This window comes from Hyaena hyaena, unplaced genomic scaffold (assembly GCF_003009895.1).
Source record: "Hyaena hyaena isolate Hyena2069 unplaced genomic scaffold, ASM300989v1 scaffold_317, whole genome shotgun sequence".
NCBI classification, from domain to species: Eukaryota; Metazoa; Chordata; class Mammalia; order Carnivora; family Hyaenidae; genus Hyaena; species Hyaena hyaena.
The window spans coordinates 476,511-499,174 of record NW_024080950.1 but is presented as its reverse complement, the minus strand read 5'-3'; the positions used below and the strand labels follow the sequence as shown (position 1 = coordinate 499,174).

The following is a 22,664-nucleotide window of genomic DNA, read 5'->3' as shown; positions in this document are numbered from 1 at the left end:
CTTACTGTGAATAGTATATTAATGGTCTGCTAGTCACACTGTAGAAAGTAAATATGTATCATAGAAGGGGAGAAAAAATTGTATTGCATAATTACATTGGTTTGTGTAAAAAGGGACACCCATACCAGTCTGAAAATTAGCAATTTCTTTTGAGATTTAAAAATACTAAGAATGTAGTGAACCACAGATTCTCAGCTTTGCCAATGTGACATCATTTGCAAGTAGATAAATAAAGCAAGAATGGTGCTTAATGTGGGCCTTCGGAATACAGTCACTAAACTTAACTCTGTAGTCTTAACGGTCACTAAGCTTAACTCTGTAGACTAAATAAATATAGTCATAGGACAAAGCCTTTGCTTTTTCTTGTTACGTGGTCAGTCCTTATCAGCCCAGTAGATTCACAGAGTCTGAGTCCCTAGTGAAGCCTGGATACAAGTAGCCTACAATGTCAGTAATATCTGCATTTAAATACCAGCCCTCCCACTGACTAGCTCTGTAACCTTTGGCAAATTACTGATCCCTGGTTAGCCTTGGTTTCTTTATCTATGAGGATGAGAAGGTGCACAGTACAACACAAGAGAAACAAACTCTGAGTGACCAATACAATGCCTGGCCTATACTCAGTACTCAGTGCAGGAAAGCTATCATGACTTTGATTGCGATGTGATTATTTTCATTGACTTGAACTTTTATCCTGGCTATGTACTCAGCCAAGAGTCTTTCCAAGTCAGTGGAACCCACACCCAAAAGGGGTGGGACTTTCATCATGAGAGAAGTTTTCTTAAAGTGCTAAATGGAATGGGGAATTAGGCTATGGAAATCTGCTATGGAAACAGAGCCTGCATCTCACCAGAATCCCACCGGAGACCAAAAAAAAGCTCCTTCAAAAGTGAATACTAGGTCATTCTGGGGCATCTGGATCAAGATGATCATGGAAAATGAGACCCTGGGAGAAAATTCAGGGCCTGGGGCAGTGAGAACCAGGCAAACACGGATGGTGGGTTTTTTTTTTTTTTTTTTTTAAATGAAACTTCTGTATCTCTTTGCCATTTAAGTAGACTTCCACATAGCCCCAGTTCCAGGAAAAGCTTCAGCTGAAGCCACCCTCGGATCATCCAATCAAAAGAAACGTGTAACATTCCTGTGGTCTGAGTCAGGGCTGGGAACTGCAGGTAGTTACTTTGTACAAACTAGCCAATCACTCACCGCTTGCCTAAACCCAGGTAGGCCCTTTGAGCTCACCTCATAATTGGTCATTTTCAAAGGATTCTCAAAGGTCATGATTGGGTCCCACCAAAAGTAACAGACGTCTCACAGATACTGAATGGTCAAAACTGTTACCATGGGTGCTGTACCATTATGATTGGTGCTTATGTGATGATGCTATACGTACTACATGTGCATCGTAACACCCCCGTCCCTTACCCCATAAAAACCCTGCTCGTTATTGTTTGGGGCTTCACCTTGCTGCAGCTGTGCCGGTTAACGGGTGAGCCCCTGCTCGAGCTTGTAATAAAGACCCTTTTGTACTTGCATCGGTCCCCACTCCTTGGAGGTCTCTGGGGACTCGCAATTCAGGCATAACACTGGCTATTTCAAATTCTTCTCTGAATTTTGGTATACGAGCTTTTTAAATGTTCTGTTAGCCCACGTTACTGATTTAAGAGATATAGCACTTAAATCCCAGAAAGAGAAAGTAACTTCTTAAGGCTGCAAAACTGATTAATGGCAGAATTCAATCTCAAGCTCAGGTCTTCTGAATACTTCTTCAGGGTCCTCACTGTACCACATTATCGTCACATTTTTACCAGCCTCAGAACATTCTCCTCAGACAAAATGCAAGACCCAAGTCAACAGAGAAGGGCAAAGGACGGGTACAAGGGAAATCGGAAAATATTCAAGAGGGTACATGCAGGAAGAAGGGAAAAAGGAAGATGGAAGAAGAAACATGGAAGGACGCCATCCCAAGGCCATTCCAGATCATTCCATTCCAGAACGTGCATTTACCTATTTGTAAGCATCAAACCATAGCCACAACAAGGGGTCTTACCCGGCTAGGAGGTGGCAGCAACACAGTATTTACAAGTTTCATGTCAAGAGATTATAGGAGAGCTAGGCATTCACAGCCCACTTCTCTCAATCAGTAATTATTAGTGTTCTAGCTTACATTCTTAAAATCCTTTACAGCTTCCACAGCACTCCCCCACAAAAGCTGAGGAAGTCTAGGCAAGCAACATTTTCTCATTTTACAGATGAGAAAAATGAGGTTTCAGAGAGCAAAGGTGCCATGAAGCATGACTGGCAGGTCCAAACTACCACCTCCACCTTGACTTCTCACCTAACGTTCTCTCACAGTGATGTAACTTTTATTTCTCAATGAGATTTGCTAATTAAACATACTTGAGTAACGAGATTTTGAAACTTGTTTTCTAAGTCTTGTTATCATGGTTTTAACTGACTTAGAAATTCTAAAGACCACAAGGCTGGCTTCAATTCTTGCCCCAGGCAAGTCAATTCATCCTTTTGAAACTGTTTCTCCTTTCTGAAACGAGAAATTTGATATGGTTGATCTTTAGGGTCTATTCTCAATGCTCATATTCTATGTCATCTGCAGCTGTTGCAAAATTATTTGATGGGGCCATTAGGTAAAAGTTAAAACTTACGTAAAACTCTAAATGTCAAATCTCCTTCAAGAAACATACTCCAAGAAATTAAAAAAAATTTTAAATGGACACATATTCTACTGGACCGGAAAATATTATTTTCACTGTCAAGACAGGCAAAATGATGACAATTTTGCTATTTCAATTGCAAAGATTCCAAGCTAACCAACAAGCAAAAGAGTATACCCTGAAGCATGATATCACCTTGAACACTTTGTGGCCTTGCTGAACTTGAAAGTACGCTAAATGGGGCCACCTGGGTGGCACAGTTGGTTAAGGGTCTGGCTTTGGCTCAGGTCATGATCTCACGATTCTTGAGTTCCAGCTCCACATCGAGCTTTGTGCTGACAGCTCAGAGCCTAGAGCCTGCTTTGGATTCTGTGTCTCCCTCTCTCTCTCCTTCTCTGCCCCTCACCAGCTCATGCTCTGTCTCTGTCTCTCTGTCTCTCTCTCTCTCAGAAATAAACATTAAAAAAAACTTTTTAAAGAAGACAAAAGTATGCCAAATGAATAATGAAACTATGAATAATGAAACAAATAATAAAACAAATTAATAATGAACTATGTCTTCATTCTGAGCAGACTGAGACAGAATAAGAGAATTGGCAAAGTGCTTATTTTGCAAAGATACTGCTTTCTGGTGACAGCTTTTCAACCCCTAGCTATTCATGAAGCCAACAGAGTATGTGGCAACTTGCACAGTGTTTAAGTGTAATAAAATAAATGACAGTAAGTTGTCAGAGTACATTGTAGAATGCAGCACCATGGGAAGGCGGGGTTCGTTATTCAGATACTATCTCTCAGCTCCAGAGCTGGGACTATGCAAACTGCAATTCAGTGGGCTCTTAGGAGCTGGTGCCTTGTGGAGTCGAGCCTCTCAGAAGCACTAGAAAGAGATGGGAAGATTGCAACAGGAAGGTGGGATGTACTCCTTTCTGTTTTGATTCCTGTTCTTGCCGTCACTTCTCCACCACTACCCCCTCACCCCCAGAAATGCATCTTCACCCTAGCAGTGGAAGTTCATCTTGGTGGCAACAGCAGCTTGCAGTCTGCAGTCTTTCCTCATTCCCAGAACCAGCCCCACTCTGGTCCCTCAGAGACTCCAGCTGGACAATGTTCCTTCTTTGAGGTCCTGTTGAGCTCCATGGCTCTTCCTTCAAAGCTTCTACGTTCTGATAACTCCGCTCTCTTTTCTGAGACTCTGGTCCTCAGAGAGGTAGCTTCTTCCTGCCATTACTATCTTCGCAACACCTCTGTGCACTGCTCATCAAAGTATGTACAGAGTGCCAGTCCTTGAAATGTCTCTTACTGTTTCACCGGGATGTAAATTAACTACATCAGTAAACACACTGTTTAGTTCAGCTGACTTTTTCTTCATAGATAGACCTTCTCAAAGAAAAAGCAGGGAGTTGATTTACATTCAGCTCAAGCTCTTATCTCATTGCAGACTGGTAGCAAATAGCAGATCAATTACTTGGAGTAACACAAGTAACACCAGTCTTAGTGGTTCTCCCAGTCAATGATTCTTTATATTATAGTCACTCCTAATGACTCCTGTGTTTTCTGTCTCATAATGGGGCCCTGACTGACACAAAAGTTAGGTAAAGGTATATTTGACTCACTTCTATTCTAATAATATATGTGCATATGTACAAAATGGATATAAAATGTACCATATGATCAAAAAGTTGGATATACATTAGCCTAACATGTAGATTATAAGAAAAAATATTTACCTAAATCCTAGTTGCATACATCTCTACACTGCCTTTCTGTGACACTATTATTTTTTTTTAATAATGAAAGAAACTCAAAGAAAAATATTCAAAGAACTCCACCCAATACAAACTTCCATCTACAAAGGAGAAAAAAAGGTAATGGTAAATAAGAGATAGCTTACTCTATTTTTTTAAGGCTTGAATGTGGTTTCTTTCAGGACTTAGGAAAATGTGTTAATTTGTATGAGTACATTGTGTGGTAGAATTTCAGACTACTTGAACTAATTCGAAGTTTTCTTTTATTTTTTATTATTATTATTTTTTTACAAATAGTTTATTGTCAAATTAGTTTCCACATAACACTCAGGGCTCATCCCCACAAATGTCCTCCTCCATGCCCATCCCCCCCTCCCCCCCACATCCATCAGTCCTCAGTTTTTGTCAGCATTCAAGAGTCTCTCATGGTTTGCCTCTCTCCCTTTCCCCCACCATTTCCCCCCTTCTTCTCCCCCTTGTTCCTCCGTCAAGTTCCTCCTAATCCTCCTATACGTGCAAACATATGATATTTGTCCTTCTCTGCCTGACTTATTTCACTCATCATAACACCCTCAAGGTCCATCCATGTTGCTACACATGGCCAGATTTCATTGTTTCTCATTGCCATGCAGTATTCCATGGTATAGACAAACCACATCTTCTTGATCCATTCATCTGTTGATGGACACTTAGGTTCTTTCCATGTTTTAGCTATTGTGGAGAGTGCTGCTATGAACATTGGGGTCCATGTGCTCCTATGCCTCAGCATTGCTGTATCCCTTGGGTAAATTCCTAGCAGTGCTATTGCTGGGTCATAAGGGAGTTCTACTGTTAGTTTCCTGAGGAACCTCCACACTGTTTTCCAGAGGGGCTGTACCAGTTTACATTCCCACCAACAGTGGAGGAGGGTGCCCGTTTCTCCACATCCTCGCCAGCATCTAGAGTTCTCTGATTTGCTCATTTTAGCCACTCTGACTGGCGTGAGGTGGTATCTCAGTGTGGTTTTGATTTGTATTTCCCTGATGAGGAGGGATGCTGAGCATCATTTCATGTGTCTGTTTTCTTTTAAAAATTACTTGTCTTTGGGGAATCTGGGTGGCTCAGTCGGTTAAGTGTCCCACTCTTGTTTTCTGTTCAGGTCAAGATCTCACGGTAGTGAGATGGGGTCCCTTGTTGGGCTCTGTGCTGGGTGTGGAGTCTGCTTAAGACTCTCTCTCCCTCTCCCTCTGCTGCTATTCCCTGTTCATGCTCTCTCTTCCACTCTCTAAAAACAAAATAGCTAAAAAATAAAAATAAATATAAAAAATTTAAAAAGTACTTGTCTGGGGCGCCTGGGTGGCTTAGTCAGTTGAGCGTCTGACTTTCGCTTAGGTCATGATCTTGTGGTTCGTGGGTTCAGGCCCCACGTCGGGCTTTGTGCTGACTGCCAGTTCAGAGCCTGGAGCCTGTTTCAGTCTGTGACTCCCTCTCTCTCTGACCCTCCCCTGCTCACGCTGTCTCTCTCTCTCTCTCTCTCCTAGAAATAAATTTAAAAAAGTACTTGTCTCTGCCAATCATATTTATGGGTAAAGTGCTTATGTCTGGCAATTACAGGAGCAGACTATTGAGACAGGCTTATCTTTCCACTATTTAAATATTTCCTACTAACTTAGCTATAACTTTACCTAATAGTTCACTAACCTGTCTATAATACTTCTAGAGTCTGCTTCGTGGTCAGAGTGCTATCTATAAAGGGGGTTCTAAGTTGGGAAAGCAGAAAATATATAGCAATATAGCATATGCATACCTGAGCATTATCATATCACTATAAAACATAAGGCTCATTCTTTTGTTTCTCATCATGAAACTACAGAAGACATTTTGTTGATTTGTAGAAATGAACACACACATACACACAGAGTTTAGGGGTGTCTAGAAATTTTTAAAATATTGGGCCAATGATTTCATTATTCTAGTACTATTCATATGTGAATGAATAGTTTATTGCCCAAACTGGGTCATTTTGAGTATGAGGGGGAGGTAACTGCCTAGGATCCTAAGATAGCTTGTATGGTCACTCAACTCATGCAAGAAGTCAGCCTGTATATTGCTCCAAAGATACATTTACATATCAACTGCAAGCACTATGATATAATGCCATAGATGATAATGATAATATCATTCCAAGTCTGCTTAATACTCTAGGGTACCACACTACCACCATGTGCTTTATCAGAGGCTTTATTTCTATTAAATCCCCAAATATCTGGAGATGTAATTATTTAGTAGGTGTGATATGATGGCTTTTGTGGAAGGAACTAAAACTCATCATTTTAGTTTTTAATTCTTGACTTTCTTTAAAGAAAAATCTTCTTGCTGGTTGGAGTAAGAACATGGGCTTTCCAGCTTTCTGACTTTGAAAGTAGGGTGTAATTTGAAACCACAGTCTGCCTTGTCCAGAACAGCAGGATAAGGCCCTCATGGTGGAAATAGAAGGTTTATATCTTAGGCAAAGTAGTCAGGGCACAAAAAGCCCAGTGGCACAGGAGTCTAGGGTGCCAGCACTTACCAATTTGCTTCAGGTTCATTTGACCCAAAGGTAGAAGAATACTGGATAGTGCCAAGCTGTTCAGCATTTTTCTAACAGCCCAAGTAAGAATCAACATGTTTAATGCACGGAGTAAGAAGCAGCTATGGCCTCTCACCTCCTAAAATTTGTCCACTGCTCTGCCATTTTATTTAAAATGTTTAGAGTGTTGTGAAAATTTGAATTACCTTGTTTTGATTATTTCTGATGCTGTCAATATATATATTTTTCCTCTTGTGTTAGATACCAAATACACTGCCTATTCCAAAAAAGTTACTGGAAGATGTATTTTAAATATCCATTTGAGTAAGTATTTAAAGTTCTATAAATGGAACAATGATTACATGAGGTCAAGTTTGCTAACTTAACCAAAGACGGAAGTCATCTGGAAATCATGCTGTAAGTTAGGGCAAGCTAGTACAAGGGGAAAGTACTAGATTAAGAGGCAGCTGTGCATGTTTCATTTCAGATTCAACTCTTAATAAACTAATTGTGTGACCTCTGAAATGCTCCCTACCCTCTCAGGATTTCTGCTTCCCCAGCTGTAAAGTAAGACGGTTGGACAAAATGGATTATGAAGTCCTTCACATGGAAGGGCTGGTTTGGTCACATGGATTCTATGTACACATTTCCAGCACATATTAGGATGGATATTAAACTAGAGACTCAACCAAAACCAAGAGCTTCTTAGAGGACGAAACCCTAAAAGCAAATAATTTTACAAGAAGAGCAACATCTAGTTCTCTTCTCATTTTTTAAGTACTTGATATAACTAGAGGCAGGCTGATAGGGAACTGGGGTAGTTTATGGAAAAGCAACTTCTAAGCAAACATTTCACTGACAAGTCCCCTTATTGCCTTCTACAGAGCCAGGGAGGGCTGGGGGATAAAAGCTATTCTTGTTCTCTTCAGTCTGTTTGGGGACTGAGAGAAGCAGAGCTACATGTCAAAGTGCTTCCTGTTCTGATGACAGATGGCCAGGCTTGCTGTAGATCGACTAAAAGAGACCATGCCCCCACAGATGGAGGGAAAAGGGCACACAAGTGCTCCTAGTTCTCACCATCTTTCCTTGCTTACCGTCAAAGCCCTTCACTCCCAGAACCCAACATGAATTCCAAACCTTGACCTCAGCAACTTGACATTTCCATGAAACACAACTTTCCCTTGTCAACTGAAATTCCATCCAAAGCTATTTCCTCTTCCAAGGTAGTGGAGTTGTGAGCACAGGAGCCCTAAATCATTCTTTCTTCTCTCTACACGAGTAAATTTGAAAACCAGAACAGTGGGTTTCCAAAATAGCCATTGCCACCTCGTTTCTGTACCTCAGTTGAGAATTTGTTCATATTCAGACAGCCTACAGACAGCTTCATCCTTTAAAATCTACTCAAATGGTCTTTTGGCCATGTAGCCTCATTAAGTGAAAAATATGTATAGTTTCTAAAGGAAAAGACAACAAGTAGAAAGAATAATCCCTCTAGGAAAATATGATGTTGAGAAACAACCAACTATTTATAATAGAATTTACTGCAGGCAGACACTGATAACTCAGACTTTAAAATAAAAACACATTTGCAAATTTTCACATCAATATTTACATGAAAATGTACTAGTAAGACATGACACTTGGCACAATGCCCACTTTGGAAAAAATTCTCTACTAAATAAAGATAACATTGATTTTACTTTAAAGCTTAACACTATAATTTTTTTAAAAATAATTTCCAACTTTCTGCAATACTAGTATTGTTAGTATGCACGTGATTAAGAGAAGCTAAGTCTTCATGAGACTTGAATTTAAGCAGCCTAACTTGTTAGTAGTGCCATTCAGGATCAAAATTGCCAGGAAAAAGGCCATGGCAGCCTGGAAGAGTTACTTCCATAGATAAAGATGCCTCAGTTTATGCAGGAATAGCAAAAGAGCACCAGGGGAAACACAATCTACAAAAGGAACTCAATTTTCCACCAGCAGCTGGTGTTGCCTTGTTAACAGCTATGCAAGCCACTAAAACATAATTTCTGTTGGTAAAGATTATAGTGGTAACTCATGTTGTAACAACTGATTTTTTCAAGCTGTGTGAAATGGAAACTCTTAACTTCTTTCAAAGCATCAAAAGGATTTTATAAGGCTCCCAGTTCCCGTAAATAAGAAGTAACCAACTACAGTGATCAGAGGACTTGCAACATCTTTCACTGGAAAAATAAATTATTTTCTTTTTATATATTTTTTAATATTCTTATTTCTTTTTGGGAGACAGAGACAGACAGAGGGTGAGTGGGGGAGGGGCAGAGAGAGAGGAAGCCACAGAATCTGAAGCAGGCTCCAGGCTCTGAGCTGTCAGCACAGAGCCCCATGTTGGGCTCAAACCCAGGAACCCTGAGATCATGACCTGAGCAAAAGTCGGATGCTTAATCAATTGAGCCACTCAGGTGCCCCAAAATAAATTACTTTCAAAGACATTTTTGGTATCTACCTAAAAAAGTATTTACCATAGAAGAATAAATCACAGATATTTTTGTAAGTCAAAGAAAAATGCACAAATATTTTTAGGAAGCCTGTTATGATTGTTTAAAATATTACTACCGTTACACATTGAAAAAATGAGATACAGGCTTACAGTTACATAAGAATTACATAAAGTAACTTGGCAGATCCTACCTTTTTCAGGAACCGGACTCCATAGATAAATACATAAAGGTGAAATGAAAATCTCCACCTGTAGAAGTTAAACAAAAAATTCTATGACATTCAGTTTATATATTTCACAGCACAGTATTCTGACATATGTTAATAAAAAAAAGTCCCTTGAATTTGTTACACACACACACACACACACACACACACACACACACACACCACTCCAAGCAGGGATTAAGCTTAATGAGTAATTTCTGTGTTAGCTGAACATATATACTCAGGTGTATGGCTTACTAAAAAATCTTAAATATTAATAATTCATTAAAAATTTTTCACTCAGTTACTGTCTTTACCCATTTGTTCATCTTTTCTTTCTCCAACTTATGAATTTCCTCTTGTTAATCATTCATGAAGGGATATACTTCAACAATATAAAGATACATAAGATTGATATGAATTCCTTGCCTAATTCAGATATTAATACGTGAAATTAACTGAAGCTCATACTTGTTTTAAAAATTAAAAAATCCTGAGTATTTTTAGATCAGGTAAGATTTTTTTCATCTTTCAACAAATACTTAGGATACCTTTGCGATGTTGCTACAGGAAGCTGTTTGGCATCTAAATCATCCTTCTGATATACAAATGTTAATGACTACCTTATACCACTCCAAACTGTACATCTAGCTGCTAATTAGATGTTCAGTGAGGGAAAAAAAAATTGGTCCCTTTCAATTTTAAATGATTCAATGTTTTTCTTAAAATGTAAGACTTTATGTAGACAGTGGTAATGTTTGTGGGGGGAAAAAGTTGAAGCTCTTATTTTTTACTCTATACAAAAATGTACCACACTGAGGTGTAAGACCTAAATTTGAAAGGTGAAACTATAAAGCTAAGAGAGGAAATTGATGAAAGATACCTTTGCAATTTGGGGATAGCCAAAAACTTCTAAATAAGACTTTCAAAACCTCGCTTTAGAAAGAAAAGTAATGCATCTCATAACAAAATTAGATTCTGTGATGTGGTCTTAAAAGATAATAAACAGATAATAGATTAGAAGGTGTTTGTTAAAAATATCAAAACTTATTGGAAAAAATTATTGGGACAATGGAAAACACCGAATATGAATCTTATACATTAATGTTATATAAATGTTAAATTTATTGAGTGGGGGGATTGTATTAAGGTCTACCTCGGAGAATGTCCTTGTTTTTAGGGGATTTACACTGAAGTGCTTAAAGGTGAGTAACTGAAATTTTAAAAATATATACCAAAACTTTCCGGAAATATAAAGACTTAATACAAGTTATATATTATATGTATATATGATTACTACAAAAAAAAAAAAAACCTCTTGCCCTAGTACCCCAATTCCCAATTTTATTTTTTGTATTTTGCATTTATTTATTTTTTTAATTTAATTTATTTTTTTAAATTTACATTCAAGTTAGTTAACAATGGTTTCAGTGCAACCATGATTTCAGGAGTAGATGCCTTAATGCCCCTTTCCCATTTAGCTCAGCCCCCTTCCCACAACCTCTCCAATAACCTTCCGTTTGTTCTCCATATTTAAGAGTCTCTTATGTTTTGTCCCCCTCCCTGTTATTTCTTGTGTTTTTTTGGGTATGAATAGCTATGCCTTTAAAAGCTGGCTAAATTTCACTAAATAGCATTCCCGAGGTTATGTTGTTAGTAGTACTATGTTGTTAGTAGTACAAGTTATAAATGATCACAAATGACAAGATGAGAAAGGGACTAGTCAACTTCAATCTGTCAGGAGGCAGAAGATTGCTTTACGTGTTCGCAAGCTATGTTTTCAGGTGATGATTCAAATTCTGGACAAAATATTCTGGAAAAACAACAGCTTCTTCAGGTAAGAGGAAAAGAATAATGGTAGGGGGCCTCTGAGAGCTGAGTTAAGACCCAACAGCAGACACAAGTGTCCCTCAGACTTTCATTCCCAGACTGACTGACCGTTTAAACATTCTGGAATTCAAATCAGAGCTAACATTTAGAGAAGAGCTTTGAACTTTAGGGTTGAAAATCTCCAACTAATAATTCATAAAACCTGAATTCAGGAAGGAACAACAAAAACTGATGGAAAGCAGTATAATAATTCAATGAAAACTTCCAAACAATATAGAAAGGTGATGGGTCTCAAGTCTCATACAAAAGCCTTTTTATAACTAAAAGTGGTTCACTTGCTGCAGCATCGAAGTCAAGGATTTAATTTTGGCCACATCTCCATTATTGATTTTTGGTGGTTGTGGATGAAGTGTCTGTATGTTTCTTTCTGTCTGAATGTAAAAATTCTAGATCAGAAGTGAAGACCAGGAATGGCTTCAAGACCATGTAACTTGTGCAGCCACCATAGGGTCCCATGCTTGGTTTAATGTTCTGCTGTCAGTATCTTGAAATTCTTAATAATTGTTGAAGAAGGGGGGGGGGGTCTACATTCTGTTTTCACTGGGCACTGCAAATTATGTAGCTGGTTCTGGTTAAGATGCACTGAATCTTTGGGGTACCTGTGTGGCCCAGTCAGTTGAGCATCCGACTTTGGTTCAGGTTATGATCTCATGGTTTGTTGAGTGTGAGTCTCGTGTTGGGCCCTGTGTTGATTGCTCAGATGCTGGAGCCTGCTTTAGATTCTGTGTCTCCCTCTCTCTCTGTCCCTCCCCTGCTCGTGCTCTGTCTCTCTCTCAAAAATAAATAAAATATTAAAAAAAATTTTTAATTAAAAAAAATGCACCGAATCTTCTAGCTTTGGACAAATCTATTATTGAGGGAGTTTATAGTATACTGTTTTGGTATATGGCCCAAGGATGTGGTGGCATAAGTAATCTCCACTTTTCTCTAGTCCCTTCTACTCCCCGATATATTAAACCAACCTACTTCATGCATATGCAAGTCACTTTTCTGGTCCTGAAGACAAGTGAATTTGCAACTCCCAGGTTAAATGATTTATAACAGCTGTTTCAGCTCTAAAACTCTTCTGTGAGCAGGCAGTGATCAGGCAATTTTTATGTATAATAAAAACTTTATGGAAGTCATTGGAATTCTTATAATCACTTATTGTACCTACATTTTATTTCTTCCCTAAAATGACCTGGTTTTCATAAGACACAGGTTCTAATACAGGACACCAATGCCTCTATCATTTGAATAACAACTTGCGATGAATATTTACGAGGCAGAGTTTATTCCCACAAAGTATCTGCAGGAAGCAAAATTTTCAAGGATTCTGCCACACACATAACTTTTTTATTTGTGTAGTTTCATTAAAGTTACAGTTTTAAATGGTGTCTAGCTACCATCTCCTGACATCTAGCCTCCTCTAACCTCCCACTAAAATACCGATAAAATAAGAGGTAAAATAAAGGTGCAATGCAGCCACAAAAAGAAAGATATAACCTTTAACCTACTGCAAGAATCAGAGAATTCTGCAGCAGAAAACAATAAAATTAGATTTTAAAAACAAAATTCAAGGCAGAGATAAACAAGTTAGGAGTCTTAAAGGAAGTAGGAAAATCTGTGTGTAGCTCCCTTTGTCTGTTTTCTACCATCTCAGATACAAATGCAACCATCTGTATCAGTCAGAAACCTTGACTGCTCTAGGTCACGAATGAGGTTTTTTGAGGCAGGGAGAGTCTGTCTATCTTCCCCCACCCCCCATGGGTGAGTGACTGCTATTTCAAAATGTAAGTGGGGAAAAAGGAGAAATACTTAGCACCCTGGAGTTTTAAATGCAGAAAAACAGATTTAGAGACAAGATGATCTATGGTGGTACTATATTCTTGGGGTTGGAGTTCTTAACTAATCCATACAGAGAGTACAGAGAACAAGGCATTGGCAATTACTGCTTTATTAGAGACTCTTCTAGCCCACTGTAAATGAGCCAGGGCCTGTAAACATCAATAGCCTCAAGGTCTGAGATCTATAAGAGGCCTTTTACTAGCAAACAAGAAGACAGAAGGTGGACCCCAGGGCAATCCAAGCACCTTCTTTGTGAGGGAGTCTAGATGGATATTGCCAAATTCAGGAATGAAAACAAGAGCTAAATGTCAACATGGGTCTACCAAGAAGTAGTACATAAATATGGAAAAAAAATATGGAAAAAGCTGAAGCTTCAAAGGAAGACCTGTCTCCTAAAAACGACTCCCTAAAGGAACAGATACAATTTTTAGGAAAGTATTTGGCATTGTTAACAAGATACAAAAAGATATTCCCTTAAAGACAAAAGTAGAAAGCCATAAATCAATAAAGGACTACTGGGTAAGATAAAAAGGGATTCTAAGTAAAATCAAGAAGCACTAGAGAGATTCTAAAAATGAAGTGAAAGAATATTACCCACTTGGGGGGAGAGAAAAAAATGTAGATGCGTCCTAAGTAAAATTAAATCATTGATGTAGAAGACAAACACCCCCATATGGCTAGAGAAAAGAACCAATAGATGAAAGAAGACTTGAGATCTGAAGGACCAGAAAAATCAAGTCTAATTATAGTTGTTTCTGAGAAAACACACCTGAAGAACTGAAATAGAATAATCAAAGACAGTAAAATAACAGAATCAGAGCTGAAAAAAAAAAGAGGACTAAATTGTGTTCCACCTGATCTCAATTCAAAGCCACATTCTGAAAAAAGTTTTGAATCCTAGGGTTAAGATTTAAGAAAAAAATAACAAAAAACCCCAAAACTTCAGTATCAGGGATAAAAGCAAAAGTAATTCACAAATATCAAATGAAAGTAAGCCACCATCAAAGGAACAGGGTCCAGTTGGCTTTAAATTTCCCCTTTATATTTCTTTTTTGTAAACTTTTTAAAATGTTTATTTGCTTTTGAGAGAGAGTGAGCATGGGGGAGGGGCAGAGCGACAGAGGTTGAAGGTGGATCCCAAGCGAGCTCTTAGCTGACAGTAGAGAGCCCGATATGATGCTTGAACTCACAACCCTGAGATCATGACTGGAGCTGAAATCCTCGCTTAACTGACTGAGCCACCCTGGTGCCTCTCCTCTCTGTATTTTTAACCTACAGAAGAAAGAGAGATTCAGTCAGTAATAGCCACCAGCAGCCAAACTGTCTTTTACTTGTGAAGGAATAGGGAAAGTAGTCTCACATATTCAAAGGCTCTGAACATACTTTACATATTAACCGTTACTAAAGAATTACTTAGGTTAATTCCAACCCATCAAGATATAAATAAAAATTAAAAATTAAAAAAGCCTAATTTTAGAATAAAAGGTCTATGGTTAGCAACACAAATAATTGCTCTAAATTTCACTGCCAAAGTAAATGCTATTGCTCTTAAGAGACAGTGTAATTAATATAAAATATTTAATAATAACCAGGGGATAAATCCTTACATTTTATTATTGAAAGCAGGTGTTTGGAGAAGGGAAGCATTAAACTCATTCTTACAGAGAAATTTCAAAAGATAGTGTTGTTATGGTAATAATAAAAATACAGTTAAAGAAGGTTTTTTTTAAACACTTAAAGCCTGGTTAAGGATGGTAAATTGAATGCATAAATTTACCTCTGTGTTTTTTATGAATGTAGCACTAAATGGGCAGAAGACAAATTTTTGTTAAGTATCAACTCCCAAGGACACAAAAAAGAGGAGTGAGACCAGCCATCCCATTCTGGAGACTAGAAAGCAGAAGGTATGTGTCAGCCTGATTAGCAGAACCAAAGGCTGGATCCTAAGCTGTCAGTGGAGGATGCTCAGAAGCATCACACGAGACCAGAAAGAGTCCGGACAAATAAATGACTCTGCTACATAGCAACTTCTATTGGGCACAACAGCCTAGGGATTAACTTGCCCAGGGCCACACTGTTGCTAAGTGCAAAACCAGGACACCAGTCTAGTGCAGCACTGCCTCTAAAGTCCCCTTTCAAATTCCACGGAATTACAGGGCACTTCTTTTGCCTCGAGAAGTCAATGTGTTCCACTTCATTTGTTTGGACATGGAAACCTTTTATATCCATCAAACCTGAACATTAGAATGGAAAGCTAGTAAAAACTACCACCCACTGAATCTAGTTTATTGTCCTTACACAACAAGGCTGAAAGGGTTCTTTGTTAAAATCAAGACTAATAAAATGTGCCATAAAAGCAGGGAATCAGAGCATTGACATCTTGTGTCTTGCTGCCAGGTGTCACGAATGGCACCAGAATCCTCATCTATAGGAGGAAGAAGCAGGGAAAACATCTAGAGCGGCCCCCCACAGCTCACCTCAGCACACCATCCAAGACAGAGCAAGGCAGGCATGTGGGGCCATTTTGCTTACAGTTATGGTGTACTTCCTCTACTCCAGGAGCTGTTCTAAGTACTTTACAAATAAAAAGTCATTAGTGAAGCAATTCCAAACAACTATGTAGGTACTATTAACATCACCCCACCCACCCCCAATTCCCTTTTTTTAGATGAGGAAACAAGTACAGGGTGGTTTACTAAATTTCTGAGGGTCACACAGCTAATTAGGGAGAGAGCCAAGATTGAACACTAGGCTGGTTGGCTCCAGTGTTCGAGCCCTTCATCATGAGGCTACGCTACCTCTTCCTGACTATACACTCCTGAAACCTGAAGACCATGTATTCGGCTAAAATGGCGTTTTTAACGAAGGTGACATTAACGGACACCACATAATAAGAATAGTTTTTGTCCTGATGAATAGAAATCAACTGCTTGCAAAACTGGAGATAGGACTCCACTGGTGTTTTGTTTTTTGTTTTCCCTCAATACCAGGGTAGCTACATTAACAGTGAGCTTGTCAGCTGAAGTCAACAGTTATTACCCAAGGGTCATTCTCCATTTTAGCCAATCACCTTCTCTACCTGCTGCATGAAATACTATCCCTCCTTCAGGATTTAGGTCAAATACTACCACCTTTTCTGAATGTTGCAGCACTGAAGGCACTGTGTCTGATGGTGTGTTCTTTACCTCTTTACCTCATCTTTGATTACTGCCACAAACATCTGACTTGGTTGTGACTTCCAAGTAGGTAAAACTGAGCTTTATTTATCTCTGTATTTCTAACAGCAAACATAGTGTTTTGCAAGGAACAGCTCCTAAACTGACATCTGCATTTTTATTAAAGTTATAGGTACTCCTTTTACTTATTTACTTTTAAGTTTATTTTAACCAAAATAGTTCACAATCCAATGTTACTTATTTCTAGGAACTTTGCAAAATATAAATAAGAAGGTGGGAAGATGTGCCAAATACTGCTAATGCGATTTTTTAAATGATCAACATAGTAGGAATTTGGAATCAAAGAGTCAATTCTGGAATAGTGTAAATAATGAAAAATATTGTTATTGAGTGCCAAACTAGGATACAGAGCACAAAAAAATAGCATATAGCTCCCTTAATTATGAAATGGAATTCATTATTTTTAAAAAAATTTTAATGTTCATTAATTTTTGAGAGACAGAGAAAGAGACAGAGAGACAGAGAGAGAGAGACAGAGAGAGAGCAAGTGTGAGTGGAGGAGGGGCAGAGAAAGAAGGAGACACAGAATCCAAAGGAGGCTCCAGGCTTCAAGTTGTTAGCACAGAACCTGATATGGGGCTCGAACCCACAAACTTTGAGATAATGACTTTACCCAAAGTCGGATGCTTAACCAACTGAGGCAGCCAGGTGCCCTAAGATTTCATTATTTTTGAGACATTTTTCATTTTAGCTGTCCCATCATGTGAACAATACAAAAAATATATTTCTTATCAAATATATTAAAAGAAACGAAGTAGGGCCTATGTCTTTTCTTCCATAAAATTTAAGATTTAATATAAATCACTACCCCTATAACTTGCAAATCATTACAAATGAAGTAAAATTATGATAAATGAGCAGAATATAAATTAGTATAGACTTTATTATTTTGATACTTTAAAATACATAAACTCACTCTTTTACATGGAAACACAAAGTAGATTAAATTCTTGTTTTTCTACTAAAAATTCAGAGCTGATGACTTTCCTAAGATACAAACACAGCTACGACACAAACATATTTGGATTTTATCACTTCTCTGGGCAAGTACATTTGGACTTCTAGAAAAGGGGTTTCTGTATTGTATCTGACATATTCACTTCCACAAAGTTTTGAAGTGGAGTAATTGTGGTTTCAAGCTTAACAGCAAGTTTTCCTTATGAAGTGAACAGCATTCCTACTTACTCAGTTTTCTTCAAGGATCACCTATTACTTTTATCAAACAACAGCCAGCATTTCTTGTGCACTTCCTTTATGCCTGGTACCATCATTAAGAGTTCTGTATGTACTAACTCATTTACCTTTTATGAGAACCATATGGGGCAGATGCGCCTATCACTTCCGTCTTACAGATAAGGAGAGCAGATTAAGGTAACTTGCCTAAAAATACAGTTAGCAAGTGGTGAACTTGGTTTTGAATCCAGGCAGATTGATTCCATGCTTCTCACTACTAAATATTACCTCTTTCCTTTAATACAAATATTACAATAAAAGGTATTTTTTATTGGAGTAACTTTCCTCCACAGCTCACACTCTCTTATCACATTAACACAAAATCAGGGGAATTACTGACAGCTGCCACCTCCATTTTAGCTCTTTTTCCATGCAAAGGCAGAGGACAAATAAGACTTTCTCTGTTGTCTCTTCCTTTTTTCTGAGTAATGCACACGCCCAAAGTGAAATGACTTAGCCAGAATCCTAGTTAGAGTCAGTGTTGTGAATGAATGCATGCTGCTTACCCTAGTGGGAAACAGCTTACCGAAGCCAAGCATTTGGTCTAACGGGTATTTCACTGTAACACTGGTTTATTTCTGTGTGCACAAATCAGAGGTCTCCATCCCCAGTTTTTATTTCCTTGAATCTTGGGTTGTTCTTAACAACTAGGTAGGGACCCCCAGGAGTTCATTCACACCCATATTCTACAGATGAGAACACTGGGTCCAGAGAACTGCATAACTCCCCTACATTCTCAGGTAACTTGGTGAAATAAAACAGGTTTCTCCATTCTTCACACTCGATCTCCTTCACCTGTGTGTCTTGTGGCCCTGTGGCCATAAAACCAAGACTGGGAATGGATGACCACACCATAAGTTTCAGAAAATACTCAGCAGATACCTGATATACAGCCTATTCTGTGAAGAGGCAGAATAATATTCACTGGCGTACAGATATGGAATTTCACAAATTAAACCAACACCTAAATTTTTTTCAAAGTCTTCATAATTCTGTTTGGGTGACTGGTTGGTTGGCTGGATTTTTTGGTTTACAGAACAAAATAACCTTTGATTAGTATGCATTAGTAAGTCTAACAAAGCCATCAGGCATCACTGAATCATATTTAAAAAAATTTTTTTTATATATTTTATTTATTTCTAGGAGAGAGAGAGGCAGCGTGAGCAGGGGAGGGTCAAAGAGAGAGGGAGACACAGACTCTGAAACTGGCTCCAGGCTCTGAGCTGGCAGTCAGCACAGAGCCCGATGCGGGGCTCGAACCCACGAACCGCGAGATCATGACCTAAGCGAAAGTTGGACGCTTAACCGACTAAGCCACCCAGGCACCCCTTAAATTTTTTTTTAACATTATTTTTGAGAGACACAGACAGACCATGAGCAGGGGAGAGGCAGAGAGAGAGACACACACAAAATCCAAAGCAGCCTCCAGGCTCTGAGCTGTCAGCACAGAGCCTGATGTGGTCTTGAACCCACAAACCATGAGATTATGACCTGAGGGGAATTCAGCGCTTAACCAGATGAGCCACCCAGGTGCCCCATGGTATCACTGAATCATGTTAATGATGCAGACAAGTATTTCTTTCTTGTTCCATCGGCTTTTAGCCCAAGTGCCTCTCTCCAAGGACTGGTTTTCTCTACCTTCAGGGTTCAGTATCTTGAAGTGAGTGAGGGATAGACCTAAGACTTAGTTAATGGATAGGTTTCATCTGAGAACATGTTTTCAAAAAGATGTAACATGATATTTTGGTCAGTATTCTCTTTTCAAGATATGACTGGGATACTTATTTATTGCTTGGGTACAATAGATATGTTCATCAACTGGGTAGAAAAGTAAATTGGCCAGCTTAGAAAACATGGATCTTAAAGAATTAAATAGAGGTGAGATAAAAATTGCCATTTTGGGGGAATGTCTGAGATACAATCTAAATGCCCAAGATAGTTTTCAAACTTTCCTTAGTTTAGAAGTCCAAAGAAATAACCTACTTAGGAGAAAAAATGTTATTCATCCCAGAGACTGATTACACAGACTTGGGTTTTAGCCTCAAAGCAAAGTTTTCCTGAAATTATTTCTACTTCTATCAATAATTTACTCTGTAACTCCAAATGTTTTCTTCATTTGCTGAAGGCGCAGCTGTTTCTGTTTGAGAAGCAACAGGTATCAGTGCAAAGACAGTGATGTCGGAAGTAGGTCAAATCTATTCACTTTTCATTCTCAGGTCAAATGTGAGCTTAATTTGACTGGAACACTCTTCACTAACTCACTGATTCACAGAGCAAATTAAGTACTATGTAAAGTTTAGTAATTTGCAAACAATGCTATATATCTCATGAATATATATTCATGTACATGTGCATCCATACACATATACATGTACCATAAACATAAAGAAGGAAATAGAAACACCAAATTCAGGACAGAGATTACCTCTGGAGGGTAGAGAACACAGAAGGGGGATACAGGGAGATTCAGCTGCTTCTGTAATATTTTAATCATTTAAAACAGGATTGGAGAGAGCTGAGTGGGTCCTTGTTTCATTAGTCTCTGTGTTTTAAAATATTTCATTATAGAAAAGATAGTGTGAAAAAGAATTAGGCTCATTAAAAACATTAAATGACTATGTCTTTTCCTTCTGCCACGCCGGGAAACCATGAACGACCTGTTCTTTCCGGCCTCACCCTAAGCATCCTTTTCATAGCATATAATGGATTGTACTCTTTTCCTATCATTACATTTGTACTTTTAGGACTAAATTGCCATTGGAAATAGTTCAGATATCATATGTACTTTATATTTAGTTCTAAATCTACTGGGTTCAGTTTCTTAGATTTAACTACTTTGGGATTTTTTTCTTATGCAGTGTTCATAAGTTCTATTAGCAGTTAAATGATAATTTACTTCTTTCTCCAATTGTATACTGGGGTCCGCCCTTTTCTCTCCAGGCTGCCCTCTCCTGTGAAGCTCGCAGCGAGGCCGAATTCAGCGTCGCTGGTGTTTGCCCCTTCTTGTCAGTCTTTCCAACACCACGGCCAACCTCCTCCAATCTGCTCAAGACACAACTGCCAAGAATCTGTGTGTACAAATTACACTTCTGTTAGGTCATTCCGCTTATAAAATTCCTCTCATTACTCCTAGGATTCCCTGGAATATAGACTCAACTTGTAATTGTGAGCTTTAAGTCCACTGGCACTCAAATTTGAGCGGCCATGATTTGCGGAAATCAAAAAAGATAAATAAGCATTTTCCAACTAACACTCATCTCAGATAAGGATAAAAAAAGGAAAAAAAAACCCAAGATTGTTCCCCTGTTGCCAAAAACAAAGTGGGTCAATATGACTTTGGAGCATGCACTTGCAAACGTCACACTTCTTAAGAGTGTGACTGAGGCAAAACAGCCAAATGTTTATTATCACCTGTAGTCAAACTAATGGTATGTGTTCCTTGAACGTCAAGTATGTTCATAGTCTCCGTGTGATGTTTTTCTTATACGATAGCAGACTGAAGACAAAGGGCCATTTGTTCGGCACTGATGCTGGGACTGCACAGGAAAGCAGAAAACAGGAACTAGTGGTACTTAGGTTTTCAAAATGTATGTGCTTTTGAGTTTAAGAAAGAAATGAGTTTGACCTTCTCTACTGCCCTGTTTGGTGTCAGTTTTCTGCCACAGGCTCTACTACACGTCTCGTAACTGATGTGGGACTGAGCAGCAGATCTTTCTCAGGGATATCAGTGGAGCCCTGAGTTACCCCCTAAATCCTGCCTACGACTCTAGTATAAAATGTCTTTGGCTTCCTCATCTGAAATTGGGGACGAAACTACCTACCTATCAGGTTGTTAGAATTCAATAAGAAGCGGGGGAAAAGATTAAAAACTGAGAGAGATGGACAGGCATGAATCCTAGATTGCTGACTAGCCTTGTTGATAATTTATTTGCCCTGACATACCAGGCTCCCCATGTAAACATTTAAAATCATTATCTCACCTCCTGGATCTTTTTTTTCTTTACTCTTTTTTTTTTTCTGCCCATGCCCACCTACCTCTCATTCCCGAGCTTCTCCAACCCATTCTCTGCCACATTCTCCTCCTGGACTTTTAGTTGTCTGTGAAAAATATATTTGTACATGCAGATTATAGATGCTTATGTATGTGTATATGTGTATACATATATATGCATATACCCATGTATATTATGTAAATATACATATATGTCCATGTATGTGTATATGTATGTATGAATAAAAGTTAAATCCGTGAGTGTCAAGGACCTTCCATTCAGAAACAAATACAGATATGTAAACTTCTGACCTACTGTCTTCTGCTTCAGAGGAGGCTGTTCTTGCTCCTTCCTCTTTTAGAGGAAAAGACATAATCAGGCTAACAATCTGTCATCACTGAGGTTTCTCCCAAAAAAGTCACTCAAAATGCACTCCTGCATAGAAGCATGAGCTATTTCACAAAACTGAACCCAGTTACAACATGCACAGTGAAACTGCTGGTTGACATCACGTGAGTTAGGCACTGATTGAAAGAATAGCAAGCGGGCCACACACCAGCTAAATTCATCTGGCAACACCTCCTGTTTAAAAAAAAATTTTTTTTACATTTACTTATTTTTGAGAGACAGAGTAAGACAGAGCGTGAGCAGGGAAGGGGCAGAGAGAGAGAGAGAGAGAGAGACATAGAATCTGAAGCAGGCTCCAGGCTCTGAGCTGTCAGCACAGAGCCCCAGGCGGGGCTCAAACCCACAAACCGTGATCGTGACCTGAGCTGAAGTCGGATGTTCAACTGACTGAGCCACCCAGGTGCCCCAACACCTCCCGTTTTAAT

General features: G+C 38.7%; 1 protein-coding gene across 2 annotated transcripts in view; it reads right to left on the bottom strand.

The window, feature by feature from the left end:
* The window catches only part of CERS6 (ceramide synthase 6), a 321,027-nt gene that overhangs the window by 129,715 nt on the left and 168,648 nt on the right, over positions 1–22,664 (bottom strand). For both annotated transcript variants that reach the window (XM_039248790.1, XM_039248791.1), the window contains exon 4: positions 9,639–9,696. In XM_039248790.1, the coding sequence (XP_039104721.1) occupies positions 9,639–9,696 (58 nt within the window). The remainder of the gene's footprint in view (positions 1–9,638; positions 9,697–22,664) is intronic.